The 25531-nt window shown below is 41.2% G+C and overlaps 1 protein-coding gene across 1 annotated transcript; it reads left to right on the top strand.

Moving 5' to 3' along the window:
- The first annotated feature begins 678 nt into the window (after window positions 1-678).
- On the top strand, window positions 679-24048 carry KLKB1 (kallikrein B1). Its single transcript, XM_052661473.1, has 14 exons — window positions 679-736; window positions 2405-2567; window positions 4336-4442; window positions 5084-5243; window positions 6741-6850; window positions 13340-13499; window positions 14569-14678; window positions 14815-14983; window positions 15078-15190; window positions 15357-15522; window positions 20328-20503; window positions 21401-21496; window positions 23225-23364; window positions 23866-24048. The coding sequence occupies exons 1-14, from the start codon at window positions 679-681 to the stop codon at window positions 24046-24048; spliced, it is 1911 nt and encodes a 636-aa protein (XP_052517433.1).
- The last annotated feature ends 1483 nt before the right edge of the window (window positions 24049-25531 follow it).

A 25531-nucleotide genomic window follows, 5' to 3' on the forward strand; every position in this document is an offset into this window, starting at 1 on the left:
CTATCGGGAAAGCTTGAAGACCAGCCATTTTTCAATCGCAAGAGACACCCTCAGCTCCAGAACCACGGAAGCAATTGTGCTTTCAGGTAGAGGATTTCTATTATTCTGATTGCTTCCAAATATTTTTTTTTCCATTAAGCATTGTTTTTAGTTTATAAAGCAACTATTAGTTGACATTCTAATTTCCTGTGTATTTAGAGAACGTAGAAGGAACTGATGCTCTTATATGTGGAAACATATAAGTGCAAGATATTTTTCAATCAAAGAGAACATTGATTAAAAAATTTTAAATGGACTTGAATATTTGGGGTATCTTTCCTTAGGGATTTTTGGACAGATACCATTACCATGGTTTACAATAATTTTCTTTTTGCTCATATCAAGAGGTTTCACAAATGTTTAATTTCCCTCTACCAATTCCCTTCGCATAATTGCTAAGAACACAGGTGCCAAATGGACAATAAACACAACAGTAATCTAGAGGCCTCAACTTGTATCTCATGCCAAGTCATTGAGCGTAAAATGTTCGGAAAACCATTGCTTTCTATACTGATAATTGTGTGCTTAGATTTGCTATCCAGACATTTACAAGAAAATCTGTATTACCTTAAATTAAGATTCATGTTAAATATGATCTATAAACAGTAGAGTTATGTGCCTGTTGCTTTCTCTTTTAGGATGATTGCACTCAGGCATGCCGCTTACTTCATTTGCTTGTTTGCTACAGTTTCCTGTGGTGAGTGGATTATCTCTAAGATGCAAAGTTAAGGGTGAGGGGGAGAGTAATCAAGCAAGACATCTGACCCTCAGGACACATATCCTTTTAAGGTTCAGCACCAACTACCACTTTGCAGATATATCATCCTAGACACACCAGAAGGAGGGGCCCAGAAACAAGAATGTTTTGGCAGGTGTCAACAGAAACTTCTGTTTGGAAAAAGACTCTCTACAAAGCAGAGCTTAAAACAGGCAGCCCTCTATTTTTATTATCAACATTAAAAAATCAACTTTATCTGAATATTCAGAAGAGTGCTAGGTATTTATAGCATCTGGGTCCAACCCGAGTACCATAATATGTACTTAGTACATATTTTTACTCTTTTAGACTTCTGGAGAATCATTTCAGAAAAGAAAGTATCTAATTTATATTTAATTTAGGAAGTTGTCTATTTGAATAGTTTGAGTTTCCCTATAGGTTTTGATCTTATTTCTCTTTCTATCCACTAAAATTTCACAGAATAGGAATGATTTTAGACACTGTTTTTCATTAATCATTGTAGAATGGAGTTTTTACGATGCCACCGTTATGTGTGGTTTCTGAGTCTTTGTTGACTTAGGAAGACCACATTGCAAAGATGTTTATGGCTAAGGCAAACAATTCTAGGTGTCCAGGGTAAGGGTGACATTTGGCAAAAAATAAATTCTTAAGAAAGAAGCTTTTTTCCCCTAAACCAAACTCCTCTCCATCTGTCCCCTCATTCCAAATTGCTCTTCTGAGCCATAATCATTACCACATACAAATGCATTGAATGCTGAAGAGTAGAAGCCAGAGATGCTTTTTATTATTTTTGAAAATTATGATTATGCTAGGGAAATTAGAGGTGCAAATTAGCAGAAAATGAGAAAATACCTGTCATCTGTAGTCTTGTAATACAGAGATGGCCTTTGTTAAAAATATCTTTTTCAGATATTTTTCTGCATGTGTCTTTACACACTCAACAAAGATGTTATTAGATACTTTTTTGTAACTTATGTTTCCCATTTATAGTGATCTTTCAAGCAGATAAATATATATCATGTTTTTGGAGCTTAATATTCTTCTCTATTCATGGTAGTTTTGTATGCCCATTCTTATATACATGTTTATTTCTGTAGAAAAAAAATTTTGGAAATTAAAATACCAGATATAGTAAAGGTGTGCATAGTTTTGAAGGTTTTATGATTTATATCATCAAATTGTCTTCCAGAAAAGTTGTTCCATGTTAGAAGATAGGGAGAAACCAAGCTAAGATTGCATTTGAGGGAAAATAATTTATGTACAAATTATTATGGTTGAGCATGATAAATGAAAATCAACCAAGTATTTTTATGCACAGGCACCCCAAACTAATTTTAACATCATGCATTAAGCCCTAATACATCACTATTTCAGGAATTCCTTGGCTGTCCAGTGGTTAGGACTCTGTGCTTCCACTACAGACATGGGTTCAAGCCCTGGTCAAGAAACTAAGATCCCACATACTGTACAGCTGGTATATTTCATCCTGCCTCTGCATTTAGTCATGTCATAAGATCTTTGGTTATTCCATGGACCAATTAAGAAGGTTTAGAACGCAGATACATTTCTTTTAAAATTATTATTTATTCCAAATTAATGTGTCTTTTTTCAATGATTCTGTCACAGGATGCTTGACTCAACTATATAGCAACACCTTCTTCAGAGGTGGGGATGTATCAGCCATGTACACCCCAGATGCCCAATACTGTCAGCTGATGTGCACCTTCCATCCCAGGTGCTTGCTATTCAGTTTTCTTCCTGAAAATTCAACCAGTGATGCAGACAAAAGGTAAAAGTTGATATTTCTTTACTGGAGAAACCAGTCATTTTTCAAAATGGAATCAGTTGTGTGCGCCAGATAGCAAGATTATGTTTCTACATGGCCAGCTTCATCAGAATCACCCTGAGGAGTTCTTATCTAAGTAGATTCTTAGGCTCAGGCCCAAACCTATCAAACTTAAGTCTCTTGGGCCTGGAAATCTGCATTTTAAACAATGACTTAGAGCCATAGAAAGTAGTGTTTTCCTATCCAAGACCTCAAGGAAAACACTTGAAAATCATTGAGTTAAGAGATTATCTCGAGAAAGGGTCTAATGCTGCTGCTGCTAAATCGCTTCAGTCATGTCCGACTCTTAGCAACCCCATGGGCTGCAGCCCACCAGGCTCCTCCGTCCATGGGATTTTCCAGGCAAGAGTACTGGAGTACCATTGCCTTCTCCAGAAAGGGTCTAATAATAGGTGAATATTTCACCTGAACAAGAAAGGTACTGCTGTCTGACGCATGGTCACACTATGGATCATACGCATGAACTATGGATAGCATAGTTCTTAAGAAGATACTATAGAAGGCAAGCATTTTGTTGAGAAAATAATTAAAATCCGTCCTGTAACCTTGGGAGAAGGTAGGTCTGAATGATGCCTACAATGAGCCAGTTTGGGCACCTATAGTATTCATGGAGTGTGTACGCCTACATGTGCATGCATGTGTGTGTGTGTGTGCACACATGTGTGGACATGAATATATATTGTTAACTGGTAATTTGAAAAAGTAAGAGCATTTGCAAAGTAGTTGTAATGAAAAGTCTCATTCAGTCATAAAGTTGCTCAAGTACAACCACAGTTTTATTATAATTTTCTTTAATTTTGATCAATATCCAGAATGAATGTTTCTTCCTTGTTCCCATTTCCATATCCATCATTCTTTTCCTTCATCTTTATTCTATTTGAATTAAAAACGCGGAGTTAGACTGTCATTTCCCGATTCTACAAGGGAAACAAAAGTGAAAATGTTCGTCATGTGGTTGTGTCCGGCTCTTTGTGACCCCATGGACTGTAGCCTACTAGGCTCCTCTGTCCATGGAATTATCCCAGACAAGAATACTGGAGTGGGTAGCCATTCCTTTCTCCAGGTAATTTTTCCCAACCTAGAGACCAAACCCAGGTCCCCTGCATTGCAGGCAGATTCTTTACCATCTGAGCCACCAGGGAAGCCCTCTACAAGGGAAAACTTGTATAGCAAATCGAGACTGTATGTTAGAGGCAGCAACTTTTCATTTAAAAAGTTGAATTGGGTTCTAGAATCCTTTTAAATAAGGAAATGACATGAAAGTTGACATTAAAGACAGAATGAAGTTTTTTAGTAGGTGTGGACTGTAGGGAGTTAGCAGTCAGGAGGAATACCAAATATAGATGCGATTCTCATGACTGGTTTAATTTCTTAAGTAAATGAAAATATTTATAACAACAATCACCAGGTGGGAGCATAATTCCCACAAAGTTTGGGAACACAGGAAGAATCATTCCCTCTTTTATATGACTGACTTTCTGTACTTTGAAATGTGAATATAAAGGAAAACAATGCTAAAGTTAGGTATTACAAAGATTGTTAGGTATTAAGGAATTGCCTCTAAGAATGTTTTTTTCCCAGCAGGTGTCAGGCATGCTGTAGTATTTTCCTTATTTCTGGCTGTATTTATGAGTGCATAGAAATGCTAGACATTTTCTCAATGTGTGTTTATTATTCTACTTCTTATTAAGCTACTTTAAAAAAAAAACAGGTTTGGTTGCTTCTTGAAGGACAGTGTTACAGGAACCCTGCCGAGAGTGTCACGGACACATGCAATTTCAGGACATTCCCTAAAGCGATGTGGTCATCAAATTAGTGGTAAGGTGTGGATTTCTGAGCTCAGTTTGAATGGACAGTGGGTCTACCTTAGAAAAGCTTCTGCTCAAACTCTGTAGCACCATGCACTTTTGGAACGGAGATAAGATAATAGAGATGGGGTTGTATTCTGGACGTACCCTTTTATTTTCATCTCACACTTGAGGAGCCTCTATCATTTATGAGGTTGGCACTTTGGTGTAAGATGTACAGAAAGTAAATACACAACCGAATAATAGTCTCCCTTTGATTTCCAAACAGAAACAGGCCGACAGAGAACCAACTTAATGGTTACTAATGGAGAAGGGTGGGGGGAGGGATAGATTGGGGATTTGGGATGGACAGGTACACACTGCTATATTTAAATAGATAACCAACAAGGACCTACTGTATACCACAGGGACCTCTGCTCAATATTCTATAATAACCTATATGGTTATTCCCTATATGGGAAAAGAATCTGAAATAGAATGGATATACATATATGTATAACTGAATCAATTTGCTGTTCCTGAAACCAACACAACATTTTAAATCAACTATAGTCCACTATAAAAGTTTTAAAAAGCTACCCAGCCCAAATGGATGATTTACTTTCAGAAGGGAAACTAATTGAATTTGCTCTATGTGTTTTATTTGGACAGCTTGCCACCGAAGCATTTATAAAGGAATTGATATGAGAGGAGTCAATTTCAATGTATCTAAGGTGAAAAGTGCTGAAGAATGCCAAGAAAGGTGCACCAACAACATTCACTGCCAGTTTTTCACATATGCCACGAAAACCTTCTTCAATGCGGAGTACCGGTGAGTAAAATTCAGTGTCTGTTCTTTCTGATGGTGTTTTCAGAAACATAATGTTTTTTTCTTCATAACCATTTTTTCCCCCAATTGAAAATCAGAGAGAGTTTTTAGGTCTAATCAGTTGTCTTAGTCTTAAAAAGAAATAGAATATTCTTAAAAGAGATGGAAATACCAGACCACCTTACCTACCTCCTGAGAAACCTGCATGGAGGTCAAGAAGCAACAGTTAGAACTGGACATGGAACAACGGACTGATTCAAAATTGGGAGAGGAGTACATCAAGGCTGTATACTGTCATCCTGCTTATTTAACTTATATGCAGAGTACATAAGGCAAAACGCCAGGCTGGATGAATCACAAGCTGGAATCAAGATTGCCAGCAGAAATATCAACTTTAGATATGCAGATGATACCACTTTAATGGCAGAAAGTGAAGAGGAACTAAAGAGCCTCTTGATGAAGGTAAAAGAGAAGAGTGAAAAAACTGGGTTAAAACTCAACATTCAGAAAACAGATCATGGTATCTGGTCCTATCACTTCATGGCAAATAGATGGGGAAAATGTGGAAACAGTGTCAGATTTCATTTTCTTGGGCTCCAAAATCAGTGTGGACAGTGACTGCAGCCATGAAATTAAAAGACGCTTGATCCTTGGGAGAATAGCTATGTCAAACCTAGACAGTGTTTTAAAAAGCAGACATCACTTTGATGACAAAGGTCCATATAGTCAAACCTATGGTTTTTGCAGTAGTCATGTATGGATGTGAGAGCTGGACCATAAAGAAGGCTGAGCACCAAAGAATTGATGCTTTTGAACTGAGGTGCTGGAGAAGACTCTTGAGAGTCACTTGGACTGCAAGGAGATCAAACCATTCAATCCTAGAGGAAATCAACCCTGAATTGGAAGGACCAACGCTGAAGCCAAAGCTCCAATATTTTGGCCGTCTGATTTAAAGAGCTGACTCACTGGAAAAGCCCCTGATGCTGGAAGAAAGTGAGGGCAAGGGGAGAAGGGGGTAACAGAGGATAAGATGGTTGGATGGTATCACTGACTCAATGGACATGAGTCTGAGCAAACTCAGAGATACTGATGAACAGAGAAGCCTGGCATGCTGCAGTTCATGGGGTCGCAGAGGTGGACGCGAATTAGAAACTGAACAATAGTCTTATTATTTTATTCCATTTCGGCATCATTTTTCCTGAAGGGAAAAATTTCCATTTGGTCCGCAAATACCCTGTGCTTGTGGAGTGAGAGTTCAGTAGAATAATGTCCTGGAGAAGAACAGTTCCTACTGCGCCCTCACCCTAACCTTCCCTCTAAAGAGGGGGAGATGTCTCTTTGATGAATAACGCAATCCCTAACTCACTCATCACTGTGATTGCTTTGTTCTGATTGCTTTGTTTATTTTCCACGGACCATGGATCATTTTCAACAGGGAATGGACTTCTGCAGGCACCTTGAAGTTCAGGAAGCAAAATAACCTGTGTTTTTCACATTCAGGAACACCTGCCTATTAAAACGCAGCTCACAGGGGACACCTTCGCGTATAAAGGTGCTGACTGATGTGGAGTCTGGCTTCTCACTGAAGGCCTGTGGAAACTCGAAAATTGGTAACTGTATGGCTCCTACTTCCCTGTGTGGACTTCTTCCCCAGTGGCTAGATAATAGACACCACCAAGAAATGACCGTATAGTTTTCTCTACAATGTCACTGTGCTAGTTTCCTATGGCTGCTTAAAAAACTATCCCAAACTTCATGGCTTGATTCTGGGTCGTGAGGATCCCCTGGAGAAGGGAATGCAACTCACTCCAGTATTTTCGCCTGGAGAATCCCATGCACCGAGGAGCCTGGTGAACTACAGTCCATGGGTTGCAAAAGAGTCAGAGACAACTTAGTGACTAAACAACAATGAACAAGGGAATGCTAGTCATTATGCTACGAACCTTGGCTTTGTAGAATAATGCACATTTGAGCAATCTTCACATCAGTCAGTGAAACACTGTACCACAAGGAAGGTAACCAACCAGGAAGTCAATGAGGGAGGATATTTATATAGTCCTTCATTTGATTTGCACCATAGAGAACTAAGGGTTTCCCTAGTAGTTCAGACGGTAAAGAATCTGCCTGCAATGCAGGAGATGGAGGAGACACAGGCTCAATCCCTGGGTCGGGAAGATCCCCTGGAGAAGGAAATGGCAACTCATTTCAGTATTCTTGCCTGGAAAATCCCATGGACTGAGGAGCCTGGCAGGCTGTAGCCCATGGGGTCACAAAGAGTCAGACATGACTGAGTGTGCACACACACACACACTTCACTGTGTGATTGTACTAGGCAGCAAAAGAGCCTCCCCAAAACATCCACATCCTAATCTCTGGAATCTGTAAATATGTCACCTTACAGGGCAAAAAAGGCTTGATTAAATATGTGATTATGGTAAAAAACACTTTGAGATTATTCTGGATTATGTGGATAGACCCAATGTAGTCACAAAGGTCCTGATAAAAGAAAGAGAAAGCAGAATGATCAGAGAATCAGACAGAGAGATCAGAAGAGGTTACACTTCTGGCTTTGAAAATGGAGGAAGGGTCCCTAAGTCAAGGAATGCAGGTGGCCTCTAGAATCTGAAAAAGGTAAGGGGAAAAGTTCTACATATATTCCCAAAGGAACAAAGCCATACCGGCATCTTGGCCACCTCATGCGAAGAGTTGACTCACTGGAGAAGACTCTGATGCTGGGAGGGATTGGGGGCAGGAGGAGAAGGGGACGACCGAGGATGAGATGGCTGGATGGCATCACAGACTCGATGGATGCAACTCTGAGTGAACTCCAGGAGTTGGTGATGGACAGGGAGGCCTGGCATGCTATGATTCATGGGGTCGCAAAGAGTCGGACACGACTGAGTGACTGAACTGAACTGAACTGAAGACCCATTTACTTCACTGAGCGACTTCACTTTCACTTGTCACTTTCATGCACTGGAGAAGGAAATGGCAACCCACTCCAATGTTCTTGCCTGGAGAATCCCAGGGATGGGGGAGCCTGGTGGGCTGCCATCTATGGGGTCACACAGAGTCGGACACGACTGAAGCGACTTAGCAGCAAGACCCATTTGGTTCAGAGATTAAAGCATCTACCTGCGTCTGCCTGCAATGCAGGAGACCTGGGTTCGATTCCTGGGTTGGGAAGATCCCCTGGAGAAGGAAATGGCAACCCACTCCAGTATTCTTGCCTGGAGAATCCCATGGACAGAGGAGCCTGGTGAGCTGCAGTCCCCGGGGTTGCAAAGAGTCAGACATGTCTGAGTGACTTCACTCACTCACTTAAAACCCATTTCTAGATAAGGAAATTGCAACCCACTCTAGTATCTTTGCCTGGAAAAATCCCATGGACAGAGGAGCCAGGTGAGCTACAGTCCATGGGGTTACAAATAGTTAGACACGACTAATGACTAAGCACTACACGTTATTCCCATCATGAAAGAACTAAACAACAAGGACAAAGATCCATTTCAGACTTCTCAACTTCTGATCTTCAGAACCGTGAGATAATAAATTTGTGTTGTTTTAAGCCATTAAGTTTGGGATAATTTTTTAAGCCGCCATAGGAAACTAGTACAGTGACATTGTAGAGAAAACTATATGGTCATTTCTTGGTGGTGTCTATTATCTAGCAAAATCAATCAATGAAACCCTATGTTTCAGACATGGGGTAATTTTAATTGAAAGAGCCAGAAAATTTGCTAAGATAGTCTGTCTTATTTAGCGTATCAGCATGTCAATGATAACACGTTATTGAAACCAAATTATCAATAGCCACTTCTATACAGTATCAAGTGCTGACTCTGTGCCAAGCCCCGAATGGGGAGCTGGGCTAGGATCCTGCGTTAGAAGACTGGGAAGTTGGCTGCAGTGCCTCTTTTCCCATTGGTTCCCAGCCTCCCCCAACACACCTCCTCCGTGGTGTGCTCCAGATTTATTGCTTCAGGTTAAGTATTATTTTGTTTTTTAATATACAGATTTGGTTCTTTTCTGTAATTTAATTTCTGGTTATTGATATTGTCTGGTGAGACATTGTTTTCATACTTCAGTCCTTTAAGATCTTTTTTCTGTTTTTTGTTTTTTTTTTCTTTTAGATGTGTGGACCATTTTTAGAGTCTTTATTGAATTTGTCACAATATTGCTTCTGTTTTATGTTTTGGGGCTTTTTTTTTTTTTTTTTTGCCATGAGGCATGCAGGATCTTAGCTTGCCTGCTGCTGCTACTGTCGTGTCCAACTCTGTGCGACCCCAGAGATGGCAGCCCACCAGGCTCCCCCGTCCCTGGGATTCTCCAGGCAAGAACACTGGAGTGGATTGCCATTTCCTCCTCCAATGCGTGAAAGTGAAAAGTGAAAGAGAGGTCACTCAGTCGTGTCCGACTCTTAGCGACCCCATGGACTGCAGCCCACCAGGCTCCTCCGTCCATGGGATTTGCCAGTCAAGAGTACTGGAGTGGGTTGCCATTGCCTTCTCCGCTTAGCTCACCTACCAGGAATCAAACCCACATCCTCTGCATTGGAAGGTGAAATCTTAACCATTGGACCAACAGGGAAGTTCCCTCTCCAGTTCTTTGGACATGGTTTCCTTTAGTTCTTTGAACATATTTAAAATAGCTGATGTAAAGTCTTGGTATAGCAAACCCAATGTTCTTGCTTCCTTAGTGATGGTTTATATTGACCTCTACTTCTGTGTATGGGCCATATTTCCTTGTTTCTTGACATGTCTCACTATTTTTTTGTAAAAAAAAAAAAATTAGACTTTTTAAGTACAAGCATGTGACAAACTCTGGACATCAAATCCCCTCCTTCCTCAGAGTTTATTGTTGTTGTTGTTACTGTTTTGTGATGCTGTTGCTGTTTGTTTGGGGACTTTCCTGAGCTAACTGCACACAGTGATTAGTCTCTTTTGTGGCATGACCACGGATGTCTGTGCTCAGCTTCCCCCACAGTTTTCTAATGACAGGACAGAAGTTTCCTTGGGTGCCTACAAGTAGTGAGTTTGCCAGCCTTGGACAAGGGGCTTTTTGTGAGACTTAGGGCATGCGTTTCACCGCCCTGCCCTGCCCTTTACAACTTTGCCCTGGCCTCCACTTTGTGCTGACACGGAGCTCCCAGAGGTCAAAGTCAGTCCTCGGTGAGGGCCCGGGGCTTTCCCAGCACGGGAAATGTGCAGAGCCTCTGTCGTGCACACAGTCAAGTGTATGGCTTTCCAGATCCCTAGGAATATCTCAGAGATTTTCAAACTCTCCTTGATTTTCCTTCTAAGATTCTCATTGGCTTGTGGTATGCCCCTGTTGTTACTACTGACTTAAGCAGCTACAATGTTGTATAATAGTCACAATCTTTTTTTTTTTTTGACAAGTACTTTCAAGGAAAAGGCTGTTGACACTGAGGAAGTTCTGAATCAGGTCAAAGAAACTCAGTCCTTGGGAGTGAGGTTTTCCTGAGAACCTCCAGTCAAATAATGACAGTTATCTGGGGACAGGGCTTGGGAGTAGCTCCAACTCCGTTCTGTCCCCTCCTGAGGCCCGTTAGCCTGCTGGTTTTCCCCACAATTGTGGGTATTTTCAAGGCTTCCATGGAGCTGTGGAGAGGGGATGAGAGGGGAAGTTAAAAACCTCACAGAACTCAGGGCTCTTGCTGAGATTTGGCTGTTGTTTTTGGATCAAAACTCCCTGGGCTGTTATCAGCCTTTGGTTCACTTCTAGAGTTCTGAAACAACATTAATTTTGACATTCTGGCCAGTGCTCATTTCTTTCTTTTTTTTTTTAACGGAGGAAAGGGTTTTGGAAGGTCTTTACTCTGTCATTCCTACTGACATCTTGCAGTGCTTTTGACGAACAAAACAAATGAAAACGAAACTAGCTTTAAAAAACAGCATGGTCTTTGGAACATAGTTAGCCCCTGTTCTTTTGTCATCTTGACAGGTCAGACTGTGACTGCACTTTATATTCAGCAATATGTTCCGTATTTTGTTTGGAGCAACAGACACATCAAAAGAGAGTAACCAAGATCCTGAGATACCTAGAAACATAGGCAAATAAGATACCATTAAAGAAACAGATTGGACATTTAACCCTAAAAAGTCAGGATGACTGTTTTAAATTTTTGTTTTTGAAGAGCGGTCATTGGGAAAAGGATTAGACTAATCTGTGTGGTTTCATAAAATAGATACTACTATGATGAAACTAAGAAAAAAATTCTGACTCCTAGAGTGGTCCAGAAATGAACCTCGCCATGAGGCAGTCAGCTCCTTGTCATTATAAACATCTGAAATAAAGGTTGAAGTACTTGAGAGGATGCAGTTGTAGGTAGACATGGAATCCCATAAATTCTCTTCCAGCGTAAAGTCTGATTTTTTTTTAAAAAAAGATTTAATTAGTTGAGGTCTAATTTCCTAAACTTCCCATCTGAAGATATTATGTGTGGCAGGCACACTCTCTTGATCCAACTATGTTCATTTAAATTTGGATTCTTTTTGTCTTTCTCATAATTGCTACCATTATTCTTTAAGCTTACATAATTTTAATAGAATTTGTTTTTGTTTTCAGTGGATAAATCATGTCCAGTTCTTTGCAATTCCATGGACTGCAGCACACCAGGCTTCCTTGTCTTTCACTATCTCTTGGAGTTTGCTCAAATTCATGTCCATTGAGTCGATGACGCTATACAATCATCGCATCCTCTACCACCCTCTTCTCCTTTTGCTTTCAAACTTTCCTAGCATCAGAGCCTTTTCCAATGAGTCAGCTCTTTGTATCGAGTGGCCAAAGTATTGGAGTTTCAGTTTCAGCATCAGTCCTTCCAATGAATATTCAGGGTTGATTTCCTTTAATCTCCTTACAATCAAAGGGACTCCCAAGAGTCTGCTCCAGCACCACAGTTCAAAAGCATCAATTTTTCAGCAGTCAGCCTTCTTTTTGGCCCACCTCTCACATCCGTACATGACTAATGGAAAAACCATAGCTTTGACTATACAGACCTTTGCTGGCAAACTGGTATCTTTGCTTTTTAATAGGCTGTCTAGGTTTGTTATAACTTTCCTTGCAAATGTCCAACTCTGTGACCCCATGGACTGTAGCCTGCCAGGCTCCTCTGTCCATGTGATTTCCCAGGCAAGACTACTGGAATGGGTTGCCATTTCCTCCTCCAGGGGATCTTCCTGACTCAGGGATCAAACCTGCGGCTCCTGCTGTGTCTCCTGCATTGCAGGCAGATTCTTTACTGCTTAACCACCTGAGAGGCCCTAATAGACTTTTAAAGTGAAAGTGATAGTTGCTCAGTCATGTCTGACTCTTTGCAGCCTCGTGGACTATACAGTCCATGGAATTCTCTAGGCCAGAATACCAGAGTGAGTAGCCTTTCCCTTCTCCAGGGGATCTTCCCAACCCAGGGTTCAAACCCAGGTCTCCCACATTGCAGGCAGATTCTTTACCAGCTGAGCCACCAAGGGAAACCCAAGAATACTGGAGTGGGTAGCCTATCCCTTCTCCAGTGGATTTTCCTGACCCAGGAAATGAAATACTTTATGTGTTATCAAATTGAGTAAATAATAAGAACATAAGTAAAAGTATAATTGAGATATAATTATGTTATGGAAAAGGAAAGTGGATTTCCTCTTCTAATGGGTACATGGCATTTTTGTTAGAAATTCAGGTTTTTGTTGATGTCTTTATTAAAATATGATGTTTTTATTAAAATATTCAGGAAAACATAACACAAAAGCTCATGTGCCTAAGGCCTGAATTTCAGGGTCAGGGTAATATAAAGAAAATATAAACAAAAGCTGAGTAGCTTAGGTATTTCGGACCAAGTAGGATAGAGCACAGGTTAAGACATTTTATTTCTCTGACATAGGTATCTGTCTTTTATCAGATTGAGACCAATTTTTTCTTCTCCCAAATGGCAAACAACAAGCTTGGGGATGATTCAACAGACATTTTTTTCACTAAGGATGTGTAGGTCTGTGTACAAACAACAGCCATAGTTTCCTTAGTTATGATGACGAAGTACAAGCATGTGTAGCATCGTGACATGTACGTCTTCCCCTGTGGGTTCACAGGCTGCCGCGTGGACATTTTCCAACATCGTGCGTTTTCAGATGCGGATGTTGCCAGAATTATCGCACCAGATGCTTTTGTGTGTCGGACCACCTGCACCTATCACCCCAGCTGCCTTTTCTTCACATTCTATACAAATGCGTGGAAGATAGACTCACAGAGGTCAGTAGGCGTGGGTGACGTTTGCTACTGTCTTGGCATCATTTTCATTTTATACTTCGAGTTTTTCCCAAGTTTTGTTCATTTCCCCCAAAACACTTGAACTCGTAGAGTGAACTTATGGTTACCAGAGGGGAAAGTGGCGGGGGAGAGGGATAGCTTGGGACTTTGGGGTGGACATGTACACACTGCTATATTTAAGTGGATAACCAACAAGGACCTACTGTATAGCACCGGGAACTCTGCTCAGTGCTATATGGCAGCCTGGTTGGGAGGGGAGTTCGGGGAAGAAGCATATATGTATATGTATGGCTGAGTCCCTTTGCTGTCCACCTGAATCTATCACAAGATTGTTAATTAGCTATACTCCAATATAAAATAAAAATTTTTTTAATTAAAAAAAAACCAACAAAAAACACTTGAACTCATAGTTTAAATAGGGGCTCTTCTGCCAGGTGCAGATTAGTTAAGAGATTAGCAGACTTTCCTACCCATCTTCTCTTACTTAAACAGACCATCCAATCAATGAAACAATAGCCATGGGTACCTTTCCTACTAATCTTAATGTTTTGTATTAGCTTGAAGTAAACCACTCACTGGGAGCATATCCTTTAAGCTCCTTTGTTCTGACCCCAGTGTTTCAGAAACTAGAGCCCTGTTTATCCTGATCAGGTTCCAGTTCCATCTCTTGACCCATAGATAACCTGTCCTTTTCTTTACACACAAGATGGAGCTAAGAGAAGGGTATCAAGTTATGATAGCATCAGCACCGTAAATCCCCAGAATCTGTTCTTTCTTCTTTTTTTTTTAAATTAGAAGGTAGAACTTTACCTTTCTCCTCTTTTTGGGCTATCTGTGCCTATAAGTTTTCTTCAGAGGGAGATGTGGCTTGATTTACATTTAATCTCTGTAATTCACTAGAGTCCTGTAGTCTGATGTCCTTTGGAGGGAATTTCTCAGAAGAATAAAATTTGCGGGGGGGGGGGGGTTTGATATGAGGTGTTCTTGGTATTTGCCTTTAATGGGGTTTTCTTTCTTTCTCTTGACTTTTTTTTTTTTTTTTTGACCATAGAAATGTTTGTTTCCTTAAGACTTCCCAAAGTGGGAGCCCGAGTTCCCCTACTCCTCAGGAAAATGCCATCTCTGGATACAGCCTTCTAACCTGCAAACAAACTCTGCCTGGTAATGCGATTTGATAAAAAAATATTACACAAAATGTGATACATTCTATGATCTTCTAACAAGCCTCAATGTTCCAGAAACTTGTGCATGTGTGGCTTATCATTTGCATTTTCTATCTTTTTCACATTTGTCATAGGCACAGAGCCCTGCCACTCCAAAATTTACCCGCAAGTTGCTTTTGAAGGAGAAGAGCTGCATGCGACCTTCGTTAAAGGAGTGGATGATTGTCAAGAGACCTGTACAAAGATGATTCGCTGTCAGTTTTTTACTTATTCTTTATTCCCAGAAGACTGTAGAGGAGAGAAGTTAGTGAATGCTTATTCTTCAAAAACGGTTGGCAGATAATTTCCTGGGCTTTCACCCTCTGAGGTTTACTCTCATGCTGATCGTCTTGTCTAGGTGTAAGTGTTCCTTACGCTTGTCTTTGGATGGCTCCCCAACTAACATTACTTATGGCACGCGAGCAAGCTCTGGTTATTCTTTGAGGTTGTGTAAACGTGGGGACAGCCGTGGTGAGTAAATCTCACTTTTTTCATAAAACTGTAGAGGGATGTCTGAGTTGTTTAGATACCTTTTTAAATCTTCTATAATGGAACCATGTGTCTTGTTTTCCTTAATTGAAGGGGACTGTGATTCACCCTCTGATCCCAACCATTAACTTCAATGCTCTCTTTTTAGTCTGTACAACAAAAAGGGGACGCATTGTTGGAGGAACAGATGCTTCTTGGGGAGAGTGGCCCTGGCAGGTCAGCCTGCAAGTGAAGCTGAGAGCTCAGAGCCACCTGTGCGGAGGGTCAATCATTGGACGCCATTGGGTCTTAACTGCTGCCCATTGCTTCGATGGGTAAGGTTTGGCTGCATCTTATCTGGAGTTGTATCTTGCCTCTTCATTTTGAAGACTCTATAATCAATTTCTACATCATTGTGTCAGTTTATTAATATCCATCCCTCTACAAAGTTACAATAGCTTTTGGTGGTCAAAACTTTGGAGATTTTCTCTCTCAGCAACTTTCCCAGGTAACTCAGGGATAAAGAATCCGCCTGCCTCCAGGGAAGGTTCGATCCCTGGGTTGGAAAGCCTTCCTGGAGGAGGAAATGGCAACCTGTTCCAGTATTTGTGGCTGGAAAATTCCATGGACAGAGGAGCCTGGTGGGCTCCATGGGGTCACAGAGTTGGACATGACTGAGCGCCCATGCACGCCATTGTTAACTGTAGTCACCATGCTGTATGTTATATCCCCAGAACTTATTTATCCTATAACTTTGCTCTACATAGTAATTTTAGACTTATTTTGCATATATCCATATTTAAAGAGTTAATTTAAATTTTCACACTTCCCAAAATATACATATAATTTAAATAGTGCTGAGGTTCCTCTCATTTCCCCTATTAGAGGTATTACATAAAAACTGGGTTTTCCTCTTGGTTGGATGTCAAAAGACACAACCAAGCCAAAAACTGGGAGAAGGAAGGATTTATTATTGCAGTGAGTAAGGAGAACACTGGGGATCTTTCCCAAAGAAATTGTATCCCCAAACAACAGAACTGGAGAAGTTTTAAGCTAAGGGTACATGCATATTATTGAAGGGCCTTGGCCTGAGTTCAGGCCTTGGTTGATTGAAGTCATGAGGGTCAAAAAAAGTCAACATCACCATATCTTAGGTTCCAGTTGATCTGGTTGAGTGCTTCTGGCTAATCTTTGCCATTGAAAGATAACTAGGAGTCTTTACAGCTGATCCATAATCTTTGCTCTTGTTACTTCTCTTACCTGTAATAGTCCTTTGTCTCTGCATTCTTTTATTCCCTTTCAGTTCAGTTCAGTTAAGTTCAGTCCCTCAGTTGTGTCCAACTCTTTGTGACCCCATGAATCGCAGCACGCCAGGCCTCCCTGTCCATCACCATCTCCCGGAGTTCACTCAGACTCACATCCATCGAGTCTGTGATGCCATCCAGCCATCTCATCCTCGGTCGTCCCCTTCTCCTCCTGCCCCCAATCCCTCCCAGCATCAGAGTCTTTTCCAATGAGTCAACTCTTTGCATGAGGTGGCCAAAGTACTGGAGTTTCAGCTTTAGCATCATTCCTTCCAAAGAAATCCCAGGGTTGATCTCCTTCAGAATGGACTGGTTGGATCTCCTTGCAGTCCAAGGGACGCTCAAGAGTCTTCTCCAACACCACAGTTCAAACGCATCAATTCTTCAGCACTCAGCCTTCTTCACAGTCCAACTCTCACATCCATACGTGACTACAGAAAAAACCATAGCCTTGACTAGACGGACCATAGTCGGCAAAGTAATGTCTCTGCTTTTGAATATGCTCTCTAGGTTGGTCATAACTTTTCTTCCAAGGAGTAAGCGTCTTTTAATTTCATGGCTGCAAGTCACCATCTGCAATGATTTTGGAGCCCCCCAAAATAAAGTCTGACACTGTTCCCACTGTTTCCCCATCTATTTCCCATGAAGTGATGGGACCGGATGCCATGATCATCGTTTTCTGAATGTTGAGCTTTAAGCCAACTTTTTCACTCTCCTCTTTCACTTTCATCAAGAGGCTTTTTAGTTCCTCTTCACTTTCTGCCATAAGGGTGGTGTCATCTGCATATCTGAGGTTATTGATATTTCTCCCAGCAATCTTGATTCCAGCTTCCAGTCCAGCGTTTCTCATGATGTACTCTGCATAGAAGTTAAATAAGCAGGGTGATAATATATAGCCTTGACGTACTGCTTTTCCTATTTGGAACCAGTCTGTTGTTCCATGTCCAGTTCTAACTCTTGCTTCCTGACCTGCATACAGATTTCTCAAGATCAGGTGGTCTGGTATTCCCATCTCTTTCAGAATTTTCCACAGTTTATTGTGATCCACACAGTCAAAGGCTTTGGCATAGTCAATAAAGCAGAAATAGATGTGTTTTCTGGAACTCTTGCTTTTTTGATGATCCAGCGGATGTTGGCAATTTGATCTCTGGTTCCTCTGCCTTTTCTAAAACCAGCTTGAACATCAGGGAGTTCACGGTTCATGTATTGCTGAAGCCTGGCTTGGAGAATTTTGAGCATTACTTCACTAGCATGTGAGATGAGTGCAATTGTGCGGTAGTTTGAGCATTCTTTGGCATTTCCTTTCTTTGGAATTGGAATGAAAACTGACCTTTTCCAGTCCTGTGGCCACTGCTGAGTTTTCCAAATTTCCTGGCATATTGAGTGCAGCACTTTGACAGCATCATCTTTCAGGATCTGAAACAGCTCAACTGGAATTCCATCACCTCCACTAGCTTTGTTCGTAGTGATGCTTTCTAAGGCCCACTTGACTTCACATTCCAAGATGTCTGGTTCTAGATTAGTGATCACATCTTCATGATTATCTGGGTTGTGAAGATCTTTTTTTGTACAGTTCTTCCGTGTATTCTTGCCACCTCTTCTTAATATCTTCTGCTTCTGTTAGGTCCATACCATTTCTGTCCTTTATCGAGCCCATCTTTGCAGGAAATGTTCCCTTGGTATCTCTAATTTTCTTGAAGAGATCTCTAGTCTTTCCCATTCTGTTGTTTTCCTCTATTTCTTTGCATTGATCGCTGAAGAAGGCTTTCTTGTCTCTTCTTGCTATTCTTTGGAACTCTGCATTCAGATGCTTATATCTTTCCTTTTCTCCTTTGCTTTTCGCCTCTCCTCTTTTCACAGCAATTTGTAAGGCCTCCCCAGACAGCCATTTTGCTTTTTTGCATTTCTTTTCCATGGGGATGGTCTTGATCCCTGTCTCCTGTACAATGTCACGAACCTCATTCCATAGTTCATCAGGCACTCTATCTATCAGATCTAGGCCCTTAAATCTATTTCTCACTTCCACTGTATAATCATAAGGGATTTAATTTAGGTCATACCTGAATGGTCTAGCGGTTTTCCCTACTTTCTTGAATTTAAGTCTGAATTTGGTAATAAGATCATTAATTACTGAGACCTATTCAAGGACAGGGCTTTCCTGTGGTTTAGCCATAAAGAATCTGCCTGCAATGCATAAGATGTAGGTTTGATCCCTGGATGGGGAGAATTCCCTGGAGAAGGTCATGGCAACCCACTCTGGTATTCTTGCCAGGAAAACACTATGGACTGGCGGGCTATAGTCCATGGGGTTGCAAAAAGTCCAACACGATTGAAGCGACTGAGCACATTCAAGGACTAGCATTGTGGCCTGGCTTAGATCACAGAACGGCTTAAGCTAAAAATGGTTTCTTTTATATCCAGAAAACCATGACTGGATCTCTTTCTCTGGGGACCCGCTATCCTATCTGGTTGCAGAGAGACTTACGTACAGTCATTCTTTCTTGCCAGTTCTGAATTTCATGGAAGTGATTGCTTTCAACTTGGTGAATGATTTTCCATGAATTTCCATGATAAACTGTGAGATATCTCCCAAACAGTTTATCTCAGAAAGAGACAGCAACATTCTTCTATATTCACTTACAGAAAACATGACATAATTATACACTTCCCAATATTTTTAACTAAATCTTCAGAGTTCAGCACTGCTGCTGTTGGTGCTAAATTGCAAGGAGGAGAAATTAGGTATGTAAACATATGAACTGGACATGGAACAACAGACTGGTTCCAAATAGAAAAAGGAGTACGTCAAGGCTGTATATTGTCACCCTGCTTATTTAACTTATATGCAGAGTATATCATGAGAAACACTGGGCTGGAGGAAGCACAAGCTGGAATCAAGATTGCCGGGAGAAATATCAATAACCTCAGATATGCAGATGATACCACCCTTATGGCAGAAAGCGAAGAAGAACTAAAAAGCTTCTTGATGAAAGTGAAAGAAGAGAGTGAAAAAGTTGGCTTAAAGCTCTACATTCAGAAAACGAAGATTGTGGCATCTAGTCCCATCACTTCATGGGAAAGAGATGGGGAAACAGTGCAAACAGTGTCAGACTTTATTTTTGGGGGCTCCAAAATCACTGCAGATGGTGACTGAAGCCATGAAATTAAAAGACGCTTCCTCCTTAGAAGAAAGTTATGACCAACATAGATAGCATATTGAAAAGCAGAGACGTTACTTTGCCAACAAAGGTCCGTCTAGTCAAGGCTATGGTTTTTCCAGTAGTCATGTATGGATGAGAGGGTTGGACTGTGAAGAAGGCTGAGCGCCGAAGAATTGATGCTTTTGAACTGTGGTGTTGGAGAAGACTCTTGAGAGTCCCTTGGACTGCCAGGAGATCCAACCAGTCCATTCTAGAGGAGATCAGCCTTGGGTGTTCTTTGGAAGGAATGATGCTGAAGCTGAAACTCCAGTACTCTGGCCACCTCATGCGAAGAGTTGACTCATTGGAAAAGACTCTGATGCTGGGAGGGATTGGTGGCAGGAGGGGAAGGGGATGACAGAGGATGAGATGGCTGGATGGCATCACCAACCCGATGGATGTGAGTCTGAGTGAACTCCGGGAATTGGTGATGGACAGGGAGGTCTGGCGTGCTGCAATTTATGGGGTTGCAAATAGTTGGACACAACTGAGCGACTGAACTGAACTGAACTGAAACATGTTATATGTAGTATTTTCTTCCCAGTTCTTTTTTGAAAGGTAAAGAGAAAGGAGAAAAGAGCAATATGAAAGGCCAGTCTTTCTGGTTTCAAATCAGTTCTTATTTTTCCCTCCTAGGCTTCTCTTGTCAAATATTTGGCGCATTTATGGTGGCATTTTAAATCTGTCAGAGATAACAACAGAGACATCTTTCTCACAAATCAAAGAGATTATTGTCCACCCAAATTATAAAACCTCAGAAGGCAGTCATGACATTGCCTTAATAAAACTTGAGGCTCCTTTGAATTTTACTGGTACGTAGCATATTTCAGGAGACATGTATTGCTGAATTTTGTTGGTTTAAATTTTCAGATCAGTTTCAAGGAGGGGTCAGAATCTAAGGAGACTGTCTTTATTTTCTGGTTAGTAAAGTTGCGGGAAAGATGAGTATTGCCAGGAAAAATAATTTGGAACTTGACATAAAATGTCTTCTACTTAAGGGCCAAGATGTGTTACTTAGTTCTTTCAGGAAGGAATACAGCTGCATATTATACTATTGAAATAATAACAGACATGGAAGGGAGCATGACTTCCTTTGACAAGAGTAGCAGAATTAGCATTGCCTTGGGCCTAGGCATATTGGGAGTATCTGAGGGCAAGCATAATCAAATATTAATTTCCAGGTAAAACCTGAGTAGGGAAGAGACTGTTGGACAAGGCAATTCTGGGAGACAATAGCTTTGTGGTTGGACGGGGTGTGTTTGGATGTATAAAAAGCTCCACTGTTGCTGGATGCCTGCTGGGTCTGCTAAAGATTCTGTGACCTCAGGGCAGGATGTCCTTGACTCCAGTTGCCCCCTAATAGGATTGTTATTAAAATCAGTTAATAAGTTAAAGTGCCTAAAAATCATGCTTAAAACAGTGTAGACCCCTCTGCTATTACTATTGAGGGAATCATACATAAGAACTTGTAAAGGCTCTTGACAGTAAATTTGGGTTCGGAATTTTAAAATTTGACACCCAAAATGACTGTGATTGCTGAGACATTTTCTTGAGTCCCTGACCTTGGAAACTCAGTGGAAAGTAAAAGGTGTATTCTACTTGGTGCTACTCTAGAGAAAGAGAATATAGGGGCGGGGAGAGTATGTATTTTTAAAGTCAATGTCCATAACTAAATCTAGCCAAACTCTAATGTAAAAATTGCCTTTTAGATTTGCAAAAAGCAATATGCCTACCTTCCAAAGATGATACAAAACCAGTTTATACTGACTGTTGGATAACTGGATGGGGCTTCACAGAGGAAAAAGGTACCTCGTGGCATTTTATATGTTAAAACACAGGAGTGGATTTGTTTAATTGGCCTCTAAAGTTATATCCAGATTCGTGATTTCATTCCCAGATATGTATTCAGTAATTCTTGAGAAGACAGTGTTGCTTGGTCCTGGAAAAATTCCTAGGGTAATCTCTTAAGCATCTTTGTTTGACTTCTTCTAAAGGATTGGTCCCATACAGGACTAACAACTTCCCCAAGCCCATCCTGTCCTCAGAATTAATAGAGTTCCCATCTCCCAAGGCCACTGTTATCCCTTGGATTAATAACCAGGAGTACAGGCAGACATGTCATCTCTCTTTCTGGAAAGCTTTTAAATCTTTTTTTAAAACACATCCTTCCTACAACCTGGTAAAGCCTGCAAACCTCTTCTCTAATGCTTTCACACCCATAAATAAAACACAGGATTACAAAGAAAACCAATGAAACTGCAACTTATCAGAATACTTTGAAAATGACAGTGTTAATAGCTCAGTCCTGTCAGACTCTTTGAGAACCCTTGGACTGTAGCCTGCCAGGCTCCTCTCTGTCCATGGGATTCTCCAGGCAAGAGTACTAGAGTTGATTGCCATGTTCTCCTCCGGGGGATCTTCCTGACCCAGGGATCACACCTGGGTCTCCTGCACTGCAGGTGGACTTTTTACCATCTGAGCCACCAGGGAAGCTCTTATTTCTTAACAATTAATGTAAAACAACTTTATTATAAATTGTATAGTTCATTCCTGCCAAATTGAGAACTATAGATTTTAAAAACTTTTTTAAATTGCAGTGTAGTTGATTTACAATGTTGTGTGACTTGCTGTTGCATAGCAACATGAATCAGTCATACATATATCCACTCTTAGATTCTTTGCCCATACAGGTCATTGCGGAGTATTGAGTAGCACTGCCCATACTATACAGTAGGGCCTTATTGGTTATCCATTTTATGTATAGTAGTGTGTATATGTAGATAACCAATAAGGACCTGCTGTATGTGTGGAGGGGCTTCCCAGGTGGTGTTAGGGGAAAAGAACCTGTCTGCTAAGGCAGGAGATGTAGGAGACTAGAGTTGGATCCCTGGGTCGGCAAGATCCCCTGGAGGAGGACGTGGCACCCCACTCCAGAGTTCTTGCCTGGAGAATCCCACAGACAGAGGAGCCTGGCGGGCTACAGTCCCTGGGGTCACAAAGAGTAGGCCTCGACTGAGCGACTAAGCACACGTATGTATACTTTTTCCAGTTTTACTGAGATATAATTGACATACATGACTGCATAAGTCCATGCTGCACAGAATGATGTTTTGACTTTTATATGTTGTGAAATGATCACTATTATAAATTTGGTTAGCATCCATCATCTACTATAGACGCATGTGTGCTAAGTTACTTCGGTAGAGCCTGACTCTTTGGGACCCTATGGACTGTAGCCCGTCATGCTCCTCATCCATGAGGTTCTCCAGGCAAGAATTCTGGAGTGGGTTGCCATGTCCTCCTCCAGGGGATCTTCCCAACCCAGGGATCAAACCTGCATCTCTTATGTCTGCTACATTGGCAGTCAGGTTCTTCACCCCTCGTACTACCTAGGAAGCCCCTATTACAGACACAGACATACAAAAATTATTATGTGAAGAAATGACCTTCATGGAAACTTCAGCATTCTCATTCAAGACTGTAGTCTTACTTCTATATTTATCTTATTGCCTCCTTCTGATGTTGCCTCTCAGGTAAAATCCAAAATACCCTACAAAAGGCAAATATTCCTTTGATATCAAATGAAGAATGCCAGAAAAGTTACAGAGATTATAAAATAACCAAACAGATGATCTGTGCCGGCTATAAAGAAGGAGGAAAAGATGCTTGCAAGGTAATGCGTTAGAGTACGAAAAACACACAATAGGCCACTTGAGAAAAATCATTTCAAAATATGTTTTTCCAAGAGTAGTTCTCCATAGCTTTCTAAATGACTTGGAACCAAATAACCTGATAATTACATGTAAAATCTTTAAAAAATCGAATATATGCCTATAGTTTTTATATATTATCTATCTCACAGCAGGAGTATGCCATCTTTAAGAGAAGAAAATTGTGCAGACAAATCATTGTGCTAAAATACAAGCACATTAAGTTCATCTCACCTTGGGATGTGATGATGTCAAATTTTCAGTGTTGGAATGAACAGAAAATGCCAACTATATACTGTTGATTAGGTCACTCTTACTATGTCCAGCAGCTCATGAGACGCATGAAATATCTGAAGAGCTATGAGAAATTGTTTGTGTGGTGTGTGTGGTATGACTACAGAATTTTAAAGGCACATGCATCATAACCTCCTCTCATTTTGCTTTTTCCACTCACTGTGATACAGGGTGATTCAGGCGGTCCCTTGGTTTGTCAACATGAAGAAACATGGCATTTGGTGGGCATCACTAGTTGGGGTGAAGGCTGTGCCCGCAGGGAACAACCAGGAGTCTACACCAAAGTTGCTGAGTATGTGGACTGGATTTTAGAGAAAACCCAGGACAGCCATGGTCAGCCTTTGAGGAAGTAGCCAGCTTGAGAAGCTTCATAGACATGGGGAAGAGCCTCCCTTTGAGTATTCAATTAACAACCTGCATTCAATTCACGTGCTGAACCTTGGGGTTTCTCATCTGCAAAAACCCCACAGAGGACAAGAGGAGTGGTGTCTACCTCTTGTCCTTGTTGTAAAAGCAACGATGCATAATGCTTTCAGCATTCGGTAATGATACCGTAATGAGAGAGAAAAGCAACCGAGTACGTCTACAATTGTTTGTTATGAAATAAAAATGGCAAAAGAGTGTGATTAATGTGTTTTATTCTGATAGTGAAACAGAATGGAAGACAAGTGACTCCAGGTTGTAGCACATTGCCTGGGATCATTCTAACCTTACCACTGCCTCCAGAACTCCGTCTATCCAGGGATAATAAATTCTTCTCTTGGCCTCACCTGCACAGTCATTCATACCTACTACTGCCTGCCTCTCTTGGGGTGAAGAGCCAGTGATCTTGGATTTTGTTCTGCCAAGCGGAATGGAAGAAACCTGTGAAATGTGCACTTTTGCAAGGAAGAGATGGGTTATCTGAACCTGGAAGATTAGCAGCACAGCTTTCCATGTCAGCTTCTTACCTTGGTTCCCTGGACGTTGCCACAGGGCTCCAGACTGGCCGTGCAGGGGAGACCTGTGGGGCTGCAACTGTCTGGGTGCAACTTCCGCCATAAGATCCTCACATAGCCTTCGTGGAAGGCAGGGGATCTGATTTGCTGGGGGTTCAGGGGGCTTCCCAGGTAGTGCTAGTGGTGAAGAATGTGCCATAAGAGACACAGGTTTGATCCATGGGTGGGGAAGATCCCCTGGAGGAGGGCTTGGAAACCCACCCCAGTACTCTTGCCTGGAGAATCCCATGGACAGAGGAGCCTGGCAGACTACAGTCCACAGGGTTGCAAAGAGTTGGACACCATTGACTTAGCGTACACAGTGGATCCTGGGTTCTGCAGTAGTAACCCAAAGGCAGTAATAAGTAAATTCCTGGTGGTAGGAAGCAGTCCTGGAATGAATGATATTAATTCTTATGTAACATAAATTCCAAACTTGTCAGTGACCCACCACCACAACTGATATCAGGAAGTTATATTGCATCCCACTGAACTAACTTGACATTGACACAGAATTTGACCATTCACAAAATACTGAGTAAATGAATTAGAAAAATAGAAAAGCAAAGTTCCTAAAAGAGGTTGAGTTTTTCCTTCTATGTTCACAGACACAATGAGAGGTGGAAAGAACTAAAGATGGAGGGGACTGACTGAAAGAAAACCACAAGGTCTGAGTCATTCATACACCACATAGTAGGAAATTGAAGAGTTAAGGGCTTACTCCGCAAATAAATTCCCCAGATTTTGCAATATCTGGCTGGATTCCCTGAAATGATTAAAAAAAAACAAAACCCCACAACTTCATCTTTTACTTTAGTGTACAACACAGATACTGTGAGTGTTGTTTTATACTTAAAAA

The sequence above is a fragment of the Budorcas taxicolor genome, chromosome 24 (genome assembly GCF_023091745.1).
Source record: "Budorcas taxicolor isolate Tak-1 chromosome 24, Takin1.1, whole genome shotgun sequence".
NCBI lineage: Eukaryota > Metazoa > Chordata > Mammalia > Artiodactyla > Bovidae > Budorcas > Budorcas taxicolor.